General features: G+C 45.7%; 1 protein-coding gene across 1 annotated transcript; it reads right to left on the reverse strand.

Moving 5' to 3' along the window:
- Positions 1 to 2,133: 2,133 nt before the first annotated feature.
- Positions 2,134 to 5,582, reverse strand: N7462_008286 (uncharacterized protein; the record flags this gene model as incomplete). The annotated part of the gene is made up of 25 exons (XM_057080001.1): positions 2,134 to 2,143; positions 2,189 to 2,206; positions 2,264 to 2,266; positions 2,338 to 2,379; positions 2,560 to 2,562; positions 2,634 to 2,681; positions 2,856 to 2,932; positions 3,004 to 3,031; positions 3,078 to 3,095; positions 3,152 to 3,154; positions 3,226 to 3,228; positions 3,300 to 3,327; positions 4,116 to 4,159; positions 4,260 to 4,277; positions 4,334 to 4,361; positions 4,419 to 4,435; positions 4,481 to 4,498; positions 4,556 to 4,558; positions 4,630 to 4,671; positions 4,851 to 4,900; positions 5,147 to 5,174; positions 5,221 to 5,223; positions 5,295 to 5,371; positions 5,443 to 5,445; positions 5,517 to 5,582. 25 exons carry the CDS (start codon positions 5,580 to 5,582, stop codon positions 2,134 to 2,136), a joined length of 678 nt encoding a protein of 225 aa, XP_056930329.1.
- Positions 5,583 to 15,642: the final 10,060 nt, after the last annotated feature.

Raw genomic sequence — 15,642 nt, forward strand, 5'->3', positions numbered from 1 at the left:
CCAATCGACGCCAATCGTGTATTATCCAAGTTGAATATATCACTTCGAACACCTACTACACAATCGCCTGGAAACTGGTACTCAACCGCAAAATGGTGGGTGAAGTGACCGAAGACGACTTGATCGTAGCCCCCAGTGAGTACTGGGACGGAACGTTGAAGGCAAATGTTGAGGACATGTTGCAAATGAAAAAGAAGCGAAGCCAACGCGTTCGCTCTGAAGGCACGGCTGTTACCGTGTCGGTCAATGAAAAGTCGTTGAAAGATTTTGAGAAGTTCTATAATTCCACTGACATCGATTGAAAGCCAATGGAGAAGCAGCTACGTAAGTAGAGCAATTTGCACCGTATGGGCGAAAAGATTAGGGTTCTCATTGCCTTCAATTACGGCCATGATGTTGACAATCAGGCAAGGCCTGCATCACGGAGGATCGAGAAGAGAGGCCGCCTGTCAGCCATTGGTAGGATGCTAGCTGAGTGTGAGGCACATATTAATACGAAAGAAGAGGCGACCGGACGGCCTTCAACCTGGAGTCTTGTGTACGATCGTATGTGATGTGTCATTCGCTTGTGTCCACTCAAGTCTGATTGGTGCTAGGAGGACCCAAAGGAGCAGAAACATTATAAGCTCAGGGCCCCGCACCTTGAGCGACAAGCCTTAGCACCTGATATCTAAAGACACTTCAACAGCAGTCTTGGAGATAGTTCACGCAATCAAGAAATCATGATAATTGGTTCCTTCAGTACTGGCGTATACGGATATCTTACAGATCGACAGAAGTGAATAAAGCCTTTGCATTCGCATAACAGTACAGGAAAACCTAAATCAGGGAAAACCTTTACCAAGGCCGAGAGAACAGCAGAGCAAATGAGTCGAAAGGAGGGTCCGCACTTCAGGCAAAATCATATATCAAATCAAGCATCAACATAGCAAACAGTATGAAACCGTGTACTTACAGAAGAAAGAAATTTCGAAGGGTGGTTCATTTTGACCAGAATTCCCAACGGTCGGTTTACTGACGGCCACGTCGAGTCAGCACTGTGTACTCAAAGCCATCGCTCTTTGGTTAAGACTAATCACTCACAATCTATTCATATCAGCTTATTTAGCACTATGCAGTGAAATCCATTGCTCTTCAGTCAAGGGTCATCACTTACACACTATCCACGTTCATCCTAATCAGCTCTGTTTGTTGAGAGTCATCGCTCTTCAGTGAAGATCATCACCTACGCACTATCCACGTCCATCTCAGTCAGCGTTGTGTACTCGAAGTCAACTCTCTTCAGGCAAGGACGATCACTCACAACCTATTCATATTCATCCCAGTTAGCACTATGCAGTCAAAGCCATCGTTCTTCAATCAAGAGCCATCACTTACATTCTTTCCACGTTCATCTCAGTCAGCACTGCATACGAAAAGTCATTGCTCTTCACTGAATGGTCATCACTTACACCCTATCCACGTCCATCTCAGTCAGCAATGCATTCTCAAAGTCACCGCCCTTCTGTCAAGGGTCATAACTTACGCGCTATCCACGTTCATCCCAGTCAGCGTTGTGTACTCGAAGATATAGCACTTTACTGAAGGGTCATCACTTACACACTATCCACGTCCATCCCAGTCAGTACTGCATACTCAAAGCTATCGCTCTTCACTCAAGGGTCATCACTCACAGCCTATCCATGTCCATCTCAGTCAGCACTATATACTGAAAGTCATCGTCCTTCAGTTAAGGGTAATCACTCACAGCCTATTCATATCCAGCCCGGTTAGCACTATATAGTTAAAGCGATCGATCTTCACTCAAGTTCATCACTTACATACTACCCACGTCCATCCCAGTCAGTACCGCGTACTCAAAGTCAGCACTCTTCACTCAAGGATCATCACTTACATCCTATTCGTGTCCATCCAATTTAGCACTATGCAGTTAAATCCATCGATCTTCACTCAAGATCATCACTTACCTCCTATCCACGTGCATCTCAGTCAGTACTACATACTAAAATTCATCGCTATTCAGATATTGCGAATCACTTACACCCTATCCACGTGCATCCCAGTTAGCACTATGCAGTCAAAGCCATCGTTCTTCAGTTAGGCCTCATCACTCACGAACTATCCCCGTCCATCCTAGTTAGCACTATACAGTCAAAGCCATAGGTCTCAATCAAAGGTTATAACTTACAGGCTATTCACGTCCATCCTAGTCAATACTGCGTACTCAAAGCTATCGCTCTTAACTGAAGGGTTCATTACTTACCTCCTATTCGCGTCGATTCCAGTCAGCACTGCGTACTCAAAGCCGTCGCTCTTCAGTCAAGGGTCATCACTTACACGCTATCCACGTCCATCTCAGTCAGCACTACATACTCAAAGCTATCGCTCTTCAGTCAAGGGTCATCACTTACATGCTATTCGCGTCCATTCCGGTCAGCACTGCGTACTAAAAGCCGTCGCTCTTCAGTCAAGGGTCATCACTTACATACTATTCGCGTCCATTCCAGTCAGCGTTGTGTACTCAAAGCCGTCGCACTTCAGTCAAGGGTCATCACTTACACGCTATTCACGTCCATCTCAGTTAGTACTGCGTACCTAAAGCCATCGCTCTTCACTCAAGGGTCATCACTTACCTCCTATCCACGTCCATCTCAGTCAGCACTGCATACTCAAACTCATCGCTCTGCAGTTAGGGCTCATCACTCACAAGCTATTAATATGCATCCTAGTTAGCACTATGCAGTCAAAGCTATCGTTCTTCAGTTAGACCTCATCACTTACATACTATCCCCGTCCATCTCAGTCAGCACTACGTACTCAAAGTCATCGCTCTTCAGTTAAGGGCCATCACTCACAGCCTATTGATATCCATCTCGGTTAGTACTGCATACTCAAAGTCATCGCTCTTCAGTTTGGGCTCATCACTCACAATCTATTAATATTCATCCTAGTTAGCACTATGCAGTCAAAGCTATCGTTCCTCACTAGAGGGTCATCACTTACCGTCTGTTCACGTCCATCCCAGTCAGCGCTGTGGACTTGAAGTCATCGCTCTTCACTCAAGGGTTATCACTTACACCCTATCCACGTTCGTCCTAATTAGCGTTGTGTACTTGAAGTCATCGCTCTTCGGTCAATAGTCATCACTTACGGGCTATGCACGTCCATCCCAGTCAGTACTACGTACTCGAAGCCATCGCTCTTCAATCAAGGGTAATCACTTACTTTCTATGAATGTCCATCTCAGTCAGTACTGCGTACCTAAATCCATAGATCTTCACTGAAGGGCCATCACTTACACCCTATCCACGTCCATCTCAGTCAGCACTGCACACTCAAAGTTATCGCTCTTCAGTTAAGGCTTATCACTCACAAGCTATCCACGTCCGTCCTAGTCAGTACTACATACCTAAAGCTATCCCTCTTCACTCAATGGTCATCACTTACCTCCTATCCACATCCATCTTGGTCAGTACTACATCCTCAAAGTCATCGCTCTTCAGTTAAGGCTCATCACTCACAAGCTATCCACGTCCGTCCCAGTCAGTACTGCATACTCAAAGCTATCCCTCTTCACTCAATGGTCATCACTTACCTCCTATCCACGTCCATCTCAGTCAGCACTACGTACTCAAAGTCATCGCTCTTCAGTTAAGGGTCATCACTCACAGCCTATTAATATCCGCCCCAGTTAGCACTATACAGTTAAATCCATCGGTCTTCACTCAACGTCATTCTCACCAGCTATCCGCGTCCATCCCAGTCAGTACTGCGTACTCAAAGCTATCGCTCTTCAATCAAGGGTAATCGCTTACTTTCTATTCATATCCATCTCAGTCAGTACTGCGTACCTAAATCCATCGATCTTCACTAAAGGGTTATCACTTACACACTATCCACGTCCATCCTTATCAGCGTTATGTACTTGAAGTCATCGCTCTTCAGTTAATAGTCATCACTTACTGGCTATACACGTCCATCCTAGTCAGTACTACGTACTCGAAGCTATCGCTCTTCAGTCAAGGGTAATCACTTACTTTCTATTAATGTCCATCTCAGTCAGTACTACGTACCTAAATCCATCGATCTTCACTAAAGGGCCATCACTTACATACTACCCACGACCATCTCAGTCAGCACTACATACTCAGAGTCATCGCTATTCCGTTATTCCGAATCACTTACAGCCTATCCACGTCCATCCTAGTTAGCACTATGCAGTCGAAGCCATCGCTCTTCAGTTGAACGTTATCACTTACGGGCTATCCACGTCCATCCTAGTAAGTACCGCGTACTCAAAGCCATCGATATTCAGCTATTGCGAATTACTTACTCTCTATCCACGTCCATCTCAGTTAGCACTATGCAGTCGAAGCCATCGCTCTTCAGTTAAGGCTTATTACTTACATACTACCCACGTCCATCCCAGTTAGCACTATACAGTCAAAGCCATAGGTCTCAATCAAAGGTTATAACTTACAGGCTATTCACGTCCATCCTAGTCAATACTGCGTACTCAAAGCCATCGCTCTTAACTAAAGGGTTTATTACTTACCTCCTATTCGCGTCGATTCCAGTCAGCACTGCGTACTCAAAGCCGTCGCTCTTCAGTCAAGGGTCATCACTTACACCCTATCCAAGTCCATCTCAGTCAGCACTGCATACTCAAAGCTATTGCTCTTCAGTTAAGGGTCATCACTCACAGCCTATTGATATCCGCCCCAGTTAGCAATATGCTGTCAAAGCTATCGCTCTTCAGTTAAGAATCATCACTCACCATCTATTCATATCCACCCTAGTAAGCACTATGCAGTCAAAGCCATCGCTCTTTACTCAATAACATCACTTACATTCTATCCACGTCCATCTTAGTCAGCACTACGTACTCAAATTTATCGCTCTTTAGTTAAGGGTCATCACTCACAATCTATTCATATCCATCTCAATTAGCACTATTCAGTCACAGTCATCGCCCTTCAGCTAAAGGTCAACACTTACAGCCTATTCATATCCACCTTAATTAGCATTATGCAGTCATAGTCATCGATCTTCACTCAAGGTCATCACTCACAAACTATCCACGTCCATTTTGGTCAGTACTGCGTACCTAAAAGCTATCGCTCTTCACTGAATCTTCATCACTTACTTGCTTTTCAAGTCCATCCCAATTAGCGCTACGTATTCAAATTCATCGTCCTTAAGTTAAGGGTCATCACTCACAGCCTATTCATATCCAGCCCGGTTAGCACTATACAATTAAAGCCATCGCTCTTCACTCAAGGGTTATCACTTACACACTATCCAGGTCCCTTCCAGTCAGTACTGCGTACTTGAAGTCATCGCTCTTCATCCAAGGGTTATCACTTACGCACTATCCACGTTCATCCTAATCAGCGTTGTGTGCTTGAAGTCATCGTTCTTCAGTCAATGGTCATTACTTACGGGCTATGCACGTCCATCCCAGTCAGCATTGTGTACTCAACGGCATCGCTCTTCACTCAAGGGTCATCACTTACATCCCCAAATCCTGCTGCCGCGAGCGCGGCAAAGCCAAATGCCATGGCAAGAGACAACACCTTCATATTCACACAGTTATACTTGTTGTCGAAAATGGTTGGCGTGTTAGTATTGGCGAATTAACAGAGTAGAATGATACAAGCGATGATGTCCGTACATACTTGTATTGTCTATGATAGCTATTTAGCGTGGCATGAATCTTGCTCTCACCGCAATTATTGAAGGAGAGAGATGATTAAAGATCTACATGCATCATGTATAGTATTCCTCACCTCTCTTGTACCACATCTATTCTGTTTTCTTTTTTCAATAGAAAAGATCTATGGAAATATTATGCAAGGAGGGTTCCAATATGTTCTATCCTTTCTATCTAATATCTATACTTGGTGCGGATGTAGAGACGTATTAGCACGGCGTGGCGTGATTGTTAAAGCAGCGAGAGCAGGATCTGCATCTAGCGGTCACCCTGGGCCGTAGTAAAAGTCGGTCAATCTACTGATGTCATGTCGAATGTCGAGAAAGTTATAGGCTTAGTGAGGCTAGATAAGCTAGCCTAGTATCTTATACCATCACGAAAACTGTAAATTAGCATCACCACAGGCTCCCTTTTTGTAGCTGTCGGTGATACACTTTTGGAATGGAGAGATTTCAAATTGAAATCTCGTCACCTCTTGTATATCCTGAACTCAGTACATACATCAAGGGGGGGCAAGTGTAATTAATTTCTTTTTCAATAAAGGATGGATCGAAATCAGTTTCACCAATTTTTTCTCTTTGATCGATCGTTGAACTCCATTTTGCGGGATGCTTTGCCCAACATGTTTAGTCGAAGGCGGATCCTTACCCCTGGTAATTTTCCTGTAAAAGTCACCGTAGGCGGCATGCGAAGATGCCTTAGGCGGCGGTGACTTTTAGAAGAAGGATCACAAAGAATACGGTGGGAGAAATTCACATTCATTACAATACATAAGGTCCTAATCTTCATTAACCACAAGGATGAGTTGTCAATTTTCCACCCAAGTAGTATTTCCAGGCCGCTGTGGGACCATAATTCCAATCGTCGTGTCGATCGTAAACTCTGAGCTAGGGCTCTCCGACTGTTACTTGTACGGCACTTGTAGATTTGACTTCAATGTCAGGTGTTATCAAATCGATGGATAGAAATATACTACTATTTTAGGTGAAGCTCTGATCGGGAGGTGTAGGTAGGTCCTTGATCCCCCTAAACACGAGAATCTTTTATTCTTTGGCGCTGATCTACGCTATAACCCCACAGTTTGCGCGAAGCCGATCTGCCTACGATGGCTTGGGGAACGAAAAACTGTGGCCTGTTGTACGACCACCCTTGTCGCGCAAAGCCGATCTGCCTGCAATGGCTTTGGGGAAAGAAAAGCTGTAACCTGTCGTACGACCCACCTTGCCATGAGAAGCAGCTATGATAACCCTCGCCGCGACAAGCAGTTACGATGATGGCTTCGAAGGAGGGGAAAACTGTGACCCGCCGTATGACCGCTCTCGCCGCGAGAAGACTAAGGTTACGGAACATGCAGCCGCAACTTCGCGAGGGTTGACAACCAACCACTTCCCAGGAACACCGCTAGCGCCAGGAGTCACGTGCATTTGGGTATACTCGAGAGTCCCCCGGACTTAGAGAGGAGAATCACTATTAGTGCCTTACACCGCCCCCCCAACCCTTCCGGGTTGTGGGTGCGCCACGCACAGATGCACAACCACACACAGATGCACACTTTTTCTACCATCCTATTTTTTGCTTCCCTATCCAACACTACTATCTAAAGATGCCTAATTTCGACGAATCTCGTATGGCCGAAGCCTGCCTAGCTGCATCTAGCGTTGAGAAGCCGAATATAGCACGTTTAGCACGCGAATTTAGCGTGCCTAGGTCGACGCTCTATCGCCGTGTTAAAAATGGAACAGGGCCTAATACAGCTAAACGCAATGCTAAACACGCTCTCGAATCCTATCAGGAAGAAGCTCTAGTACGCTAGATTCAATCTATGAACGATTGCTATATGCCTATCACTCCTAGGATACTAGAAGCGTGGGCGAATCGTGCATGTCAACGCGTCGGGAAGCCGCCGATTAGCAAGATGTGGGCGTATCGCTTTATTAATAGGCTTCCTAAACATCTTCAATTAGGGCCTACTAAGCAGTATACGAAGGAGTCGAAGCGAATTCTAGCAGAGGATCCAGCAGCACTACAGCATTAGTACGATCTACTAGCCTAAACGATCAAGAAGACTACACTACCACGCTTAGTCTATAACTTTGATGAATACGGCTTTCAACCAGGCGAAGGAAGATCTAGAAACGTTATATCTTCTACTACTAGTAGTAGGAAGATAGTAGATCTTCCTCAGCTAGACCAAGGCGAAAATATAACGACTATCGAGTATATCGCTGCCGACGGGTAGCAATTAGAACCTTGGTTCATATTTAAAGGCAACGGGATCTTTATAGAATCTTAGTTTAATTAAACAGAAAACCTACTACTATATACTACGATTACTACATCGCTAAACGGTTGGATAACCGACGATATAGCAGTTCAGTAGCTTCGATTCTTTATAGAATCAACACGCGACCGTACGAAATTAGGTGAAAAACGTATCCTAATCTTCGACGGTCACGGTTCGCATCTTACATTCGAATTCCTACACCTTTGCGAAGAGAACGATATCCTACCAATAGGCTTCCTACTACATACTACACACCTTTGCCAACCACTAGACGGTAAGCCGTTTCTAAGCTATAAGCAACACTTCCGCTTAGCGAATAACGACCACGCGTTTTAGGGTAGAAGCCCTATCGGAAGATCGGAGTTCCTTCGAATAATCGGTGATATTCGGAATAGAGCGTTTAGCTAGCGAATTATTCGTGAATCGTTCAAAGATCGTAGGATCTATCCAGTCGATAGTAGAAAGGTTATTAATAGCCTTCCTATCCAAGAGATCCCAGATCTCCTAGCGCTAGATCTACAACCGCTTTATTCAACACTTCGTTTAACACCTTCACTACTACCTATATCTTCTTCTAGTATCGACCAATCGCCGCCTAGATCTATACAGGATCTAGAAAAGAATCAAAGGAAGATTGCTAGATATCAAGAGGATCTTACACTAAGGCAGCAACGTAATCTTGATCGTGTGTTTCATCATAACAAGATTACTATAGAGAACCTAAATCTAGCGAACGATACTATTCGCAAGATTAGGGAAGCTCAACAACCACTATAGCGCCCAATCACCAAGCGCCAGGTTAAAACGCCGCTTAGCAAAACAGGGGTTCTCTCTATTAGAGATGCAAATCGTTCTATTGCTAAAAGAAAGGAGAAGGAGGCGGATACAGAGCGGATGCGGGTGAGGAAGCAGTGGAAGAAAACATATGGAACATCACCACCACCAGAACCTACGCAGGAAAGCCAGGCATCGTTAGATAGAGCAGAGGAAGCACGTCAGAACGGGCAGGGTTTCTATATAGATACTAGTGGGATGCAGTAGTAGATAGGGGAAATAGGAAAAAGTGTGCATCTGTGTGTGGTTGTGCATCTGTGCGTGGCGCACCCACAACCCGGAAGGGTTAGGGGGGCGGTGTAAGGCACTAATAGTGACGCGCGCAGGTCCACACTGTATGCCCTGAAACTGAAACGACCAAGGAAGTGCCCAAGCAAACGAGTGACAAGCAGACATCACGTGAACCACCAAACAACCGACCAATAAGAGCGAGACCTAGCGTGAAGTGCGTCCGTCTCCAAACGCAGCTCCCCAGCAGCCTCAGGCGCCTATGGTTTGTAAAATTGGTTCACTCCGCTCTCTGTTCAGGGCAGGCGTTCCTCAATGAGAAGATGCATATTTACAATAGCACAGCTTATAGTCACAAGTCATAAGAAAGTAGAAAACCAGCTTGTTTATTTCGATTATAGAAGTATATTCGCGGATAGGCGAGGGCGGGGTTATAGGCGGTGGCGGTGATTGTAATGTCGAAAGGGAGGCCGGAACCTCACCGGTACTAGAGTCATTCAGACATCGTCGAAGCCCATGCCGGCGGGTCTTTTCACGGCACACGGGACAAGCTTTATAAAGAGGGATCTACGCAGGTCGGCGCGAGCAGCTAGAACAAAGCGCTATATACAAAGGAGGGGATTCCATAAGAGTATGAAAATGGCGAAAGAAGTATCAGAAGTAGATAAGGCTGGAGATTGAACGATAAACCCGTTAACTTTACTACAGTGACTGGTAGTAAGTAACGGAAGACTAGGTATAGCGAACGAAGGACAGAAAGTCAGGAAGATCAGAAAGTCAGGAAAATCAGGAAGGAGGAAAAATCAGAAAGGAGGGAAATCCAGAGAGCCCGGAAAATCACAGGCCCAGGAAAGGTTTACGCAATAGGCGATACGCCGACTCGTCAAGACCCTGCTTCGGTCTCATATCGGCAGGTGAGCCGGGGGTGAGAATAGCTCGCTGATTACTTGCGACCACCAAAACGGATCCCTCTCTACCATCGCGAAGAGATAGACGACCTTCATGCTCATTTCAACGTGGGGCTGAGAGCCCTATATCTGAGTACTGTAGTGGGGAAATGGCCTACAAAGGGGGATCTCTAATTGGAGGATATCTTTCCGGTACACAGTCCTTACAGGATATAGCCTCAGTTCTCCAATAGGGAGATATATGAACTCTTACACTCTCTTTGCTCTATCTGCTTCTGCTTCCTATAGGGGAGGCTTCCTCCACTGTGGTGTGTGGTGGTTTGTATGCTGGTTTGTTGAGGCTATATCATCCTGCCTGCATTCTCAGGCTTGCCGCTGAGCGCCCTGGTTCAGTACCTAGGGCAGCCGTAGATATAAGGAGAGGCTTTTGTGGCCTAAATGGTCTCCGGGCTAAACGGGACACCTGTCCAGTGTCTTGAAGCTAGTCGTGTAATAGGGCTGTTGAGCCCTGTCCAGGTGGGCTTCGAGTCTAGAGATGTGAATCCGCAGTTGATTCGTGGCTATAGTCTGGAGGCTGCAGACGTGGATTCACTTTGGACGTACGTCCACGGCCCTGAGTCCAGCTGGGCTTTCAAGCCGTCGACCGGCGGCCTGTACGGCTGAGAAACCACACAGACCACAAGTCTGCGGACTTCAATCTATGAGACAGAAATCTCTCCAGAGTTCGACAAGGTGCATCCATTACTGCCTGCATTTACCTCGCTAGCCATCATCACGACGGTATCTTAGCCAAGAAATTCCAGTGAGAGGGAGTGGATCACGGAAGCCAGAAGATGGGATTGATTTGATTGGTTCAGCATGCTGAGTCAACGTCTTGAATCAATCAACCGTAACGTATTTCACTAGGTCCCATTTGTGACTAACGTAATTCACTAGTATTCCGAACACACTAGTATTCCGAACACCCCACCCCCCACGATATTTTCAAAACACGATTTTTCCACCAAAACACCATATCTTTTGAATGTCTATCTAACAGGGCAGTTATTTCGCTTATGGCCTTCATTCCTACATTTTCCACACGTTGGTAATCTTCTTCGCCTAGACTCAGCGTGCTCAGTAGGCTGCTGAGCGCGCTCGCTTTGATCGGATTGAATCGCTTCAGTAGGCACTACTGGCAGCGTATCTTGCTGTATGAATTCAGCAACCGTTAGGCCTTCCTGGCGTTCTATCTGGCGATTCGATCGTGTGCGTTTTTGCCGTTTTTTTCTCGTTGAAACTGCGTAGAATTCGGTTTTCCTCGGCTAATAGCGCACCGCTATGAAGCGCTAATTGGCAACCTTTGACTAGTTGATCTAGTTGTCATATGATATTGCAACATGAAGCTATTCCCAACTTCACGCCTCAGGTGTCAACTCGACACCTTATCGGTCAGGCTTCGTCATGACAGCCCCACGTCTCCCCAACAAGGATGCATGACCTACAAGACCCTGAGGGTTCGGTGCCCTTCCATTAGGGATTCGTGGACCCCTCTTCTCTGTAGCCTTTGCTTATCTCTGACACATGGGGGCCACGTCAGACCGCATGTTATAATGTGATCCATCGTCTTTGCTTGGTCATATGGGAAAAGTGTTGAAGCTTGTACATAAATTGAGGATTATGGAGAGATCCATGATAGCAAGAAACAGTGTTTTGCTTTCCTTACTTGACGTTTATCTTCCTACCTAGTCGACAGGCTTTCTACCCTGTACAAGTAGTTATTCTCTAACACTAGTGCTCGCTCAGTAGGGCTTCCTGGACTAGTTGAACGCTGGTGTAGTAGACGCTTAATGGAGGAAGCTTGCTTAGCAAGCTGTTTCGCTGTATGTGGTGTTTTAGGTGTAAAAACGCTAGATCTTCTACTAGGTCTGCTTGCTGGTGGTGTTGGCGTTCGAAATGAAATATTCAACTTCGATAACATACGATCAGCGTTGATTGGAACTAGACCTGTAGCGGCGAAGCTTGATTGAATTGTGTTAGGTTTAAAGGTTTCCTGACGTGCTAGAATATACGATTCTAGAAAATCAAGTTTGTCGATATGGTTATAACCTAATCGGGTTTGCGATTCAATCAAGCGACCGTATGAGCGTTTTAACACAGCAAAACATCCAACATCAAGCGGTGTAGAAGATGTGATGAATGTGGCGGCATACAAATTGGTATAATATCGTGTTCTTTACAAATTTGATCGAATTGAGGTGTTAAATGACTGCCGTGGCCATCTAATATTAATAACCGATATTTGCCTTGTGTGCGAATAGTCGTAGCCGGAATGAATAGCTTCTGTAACCATCGAATACCGATTTCATTTGTTGTCCAACCGTTTGGTGATACTTCAATTCGCCAATCTTTAGGAAGGTTATTAAACCAACCTTCGATATAGACCTTTCCTTTGAAGATTATACACGGCGGAAGCGAATAACCAGTTGCCGATATTGCTTCGATTGCTGTGACCCACTCCCGATTTCCTGGTTGTAGAAGTGGTTTCCGACCGTAGAAATCGCTACGTGTAACGATTCTCGCAGTAGATATAAGACCCATTACAAAACCGGTCTCATCAAACTTGTAAATATCTTCATTTTGAATACCGTTTTCATCGATTGTTTTTTGAATTAATCGAAACCATTCATGTAGGCTTGTAGGATCTTCGTTTTGCGCACGTTGATAGTCGTAGCGTCTAGAGAAGCGTGTGCAAAGCTCTGGTCGACGTTTAATATAGCGTTCTACCTAGTTAACACCTATATTAGGAGGTAGGAGAGGAGGGAAGATATCACCACGCGCTACTAGTAGAAGATTTGCTATATCTTTAATATGCGAAGGCCTAGGGAAGCACCACGCGTATCAAGCGATAGGATCCACTGGGAAAGCGAATCCTCTTCTTCTTGTGTCAGTTTAAGACGTGGTGATCGTGTATCCTGGCGATAAAGCTTGCCAGCAAGCCTATCGCGTAGTGTTGACCGAGGCACGCTATATAGCGCTGCGGCTTGCGCAGTTGAGCTTACTGAGCCATTTTCAATAGCTTTGATAGCGAGTAGTATCCTACCATGCCACCAAAACGTTCCGAAAAGAACTCAAAATCGCCAGATAGGGAGGGTAGGATCCTATTAGCAATTGCTGCTATTCAAAAGGATTCAACGCTCTCTATAAGCAAGGCAGCAGCTATTTATAATATCCCACATACAACATTACACGATCGGATCAATGGCAAAACATATCGACAGGAAACGCGTGCTAATAGCTATAAACTTACACAAGAAGAAGATGATTCGCTTTGCAAGTGGATCCTGGATACTATCGCTAGATACGCGTGGCGCTTCCCCTAGGCCTTCAGCAATGGTTAGTATGGCGAATCTTCTACTAGCAACACGCGGTGATACTACACCTTCTACTATAGGTGTTAATTGGGTAACACGCTATATTAAACGGCGACCAGAGCTTTGCACACGCTTCTCTAGACGCTACGACTATCAACGTGCGCAAAACGAAGATCCTACTAGTCTACGCGCGTGGTTTAGACTAGTAGAGCGTACGATTAATGAAAACGGGATCCTTCCTAACGATATCTATAACTTTGATGAAACAGGCTTTGCAATGGGCTTGATATCTACTACTAGAATCGTTACACGGAAGGATTTATACTGTCGGAAGCCTCTACTACAACCTGGAAATCGGGAGTGGGTAACAGCAATTGAATCTATATCGGCAACCGGCTACTCGCTTCCGCCGTGTATAGTATTCAAAGGGAAGGTTTATATTGCTAGCTGGTTTGATAACCTACCGAAAGACTGGCGAATCGAAGTATCACCGAACGGTTGGACTACCGATAATATAGGCCTACGCTGGCTAGAGAAGCTATCTATACTAGCTACTACTAGTCGTACGCAAGGCAAATATCGCTTGTTAATATTCGACAGTCATGGTAGCTATCTAACACCACAATTCGACCAAATCTGTCAGCAAAATAACGTTATACTACTCTGTATGCCCCCGTATTCGTCACATCTTCTACAGCCGCTAGATATAGAATGTTTTGCTATCCTAAAACGCGCATACGGTCGCTTAATTGAGGCCCAAGCTCGCCTAGGATATAACCATATCGAAAAGCTCGACTTCCTAGAATCCTATACACTAGCACGCTAGGAAGCCTTCCTACCTAGCACGATTCAATCAAGCTTTGCCAGCGCAGGCCTAGTTCCGCTAGATGCCGACCGAGTCCTATCAAAGCTTAATATATCGCTTCGAACACCTACACCTACTACTAGTAGGCCTAGTAGTAGGAGTAGCGCTTTCGTGCCTACTACACCTCATACGATTAAGTAGCTTAGCAAGCAAGCTTCCTCTATCAAAGCTCTATTACGCAAGCGCTCGCGGTCGCCAGGAAGCCCTACAGAAAGAGCGCTAGATCAATTAATCAAGGGGTGCCAATTAGCGATGCATAACGGAGCGCTTCTAGCACAGGAAGCTAGAGATTTACGCCAATTCAACGAGAAGAAGCGTCAAAAACGTACACGGTCTAATCGCCAGATATCTAGGCAGCAAGATCCTACGGTCGGCGAATCTATATCTCTAGTTTCAACGTTGCCAGCAAGCGTTGAAGCTATTCAAAACGATGATGCAAAGCTTCCTCAGCAGCCTACCGAGGGCGCTGAGCCTACTACTAGGCGTGTGTTTCGGTGTTCTGGATGCAATACAATAGGGCATAAGATTAATCAATGTAATGCTAGATAGTTGAATCAAATATATGGCGTTTTGGTGGAAAAATAGTGTTTTCAAAAAGTAGTGGGTGGTAGGGTGTCCGACTCGCTAGTGGATTACGTTATCCCCATGTGCGTCAGGATATTACAGGGATACTACGTGTTTTGTATGGTATCCCGGGTATACTCGGAACCCAGCGCCGTAACACGCAAGACAGCGAGGTAGGGGATATTCAGCATTCCTCCGCCTACACACTTGGATAGTTCAGTCACCCAATACATCACTATATTGAGCATCTCGTTCCATTGGATCCTAGCTTTCCTAGCCGATACCGTATCCTACTATATTGACACTTTTATCTAGCATTTTGGTCCATGGACTCGATAGCTCACAGTTATAGAAAGTCGGCATTGCAAACAGCATTCGATATTAGGACTGGCAGGCGCAGTGTGGTACTAAAAATAGCCCGAGGGACCAACCCAACTGCAACCAACATCTCCGCCGTTGACCCGTTCCATCCTCATTACCACGATGGCTCTCACCTTACCGAAGGAAATGGTGCTTTAGTTCGATCGACCGAATATCCGCGATACATTGGAGCGGTCGAGTCGCGATATCGTCACTCGAAAGAGCAAGGATTTTACGAGGAGGAAGGCTAGTGAAGTATACCCTCTAGCACTCGTACTGGCCTCCCATTCGCCGACCCAACAGGATCCGCTGGGCGGCCTCCTCGCGCAGGTTCCAAATACCACCCCAGGTCTCCTGAATTTCGGGTGACATGATGAGCTATGATACTACGATCTTAATGAGAGATCCAGGTCGAGTCCCAGCATTTCTAGAGCCTCCAGTCGGCGAAACGAGCGTGGGCGATGATGCTGCGTTCGTCTCTCCTCAGCATGCATCTATCATAGCACCACCAGTACAGCAGGAATTGCCGTAGA

Source organism: Penicillium macrosclerotiorum (assembly GCF_028827735.1).
Source record: "Penicillium macrosclerotiorum strain IBT 26536 chromosome Unknown utg000008l_segment0_segment0, whole genome shotgun sequence".
NCBI classification, from domain to species: domain Eukaryota; kingdom Fungi; phylum Ascomycota; class Eurotiomycetes; order Eurotiales; family Aspergillaceae; genus Penicillium; species Penicillium macrosclerotiorum.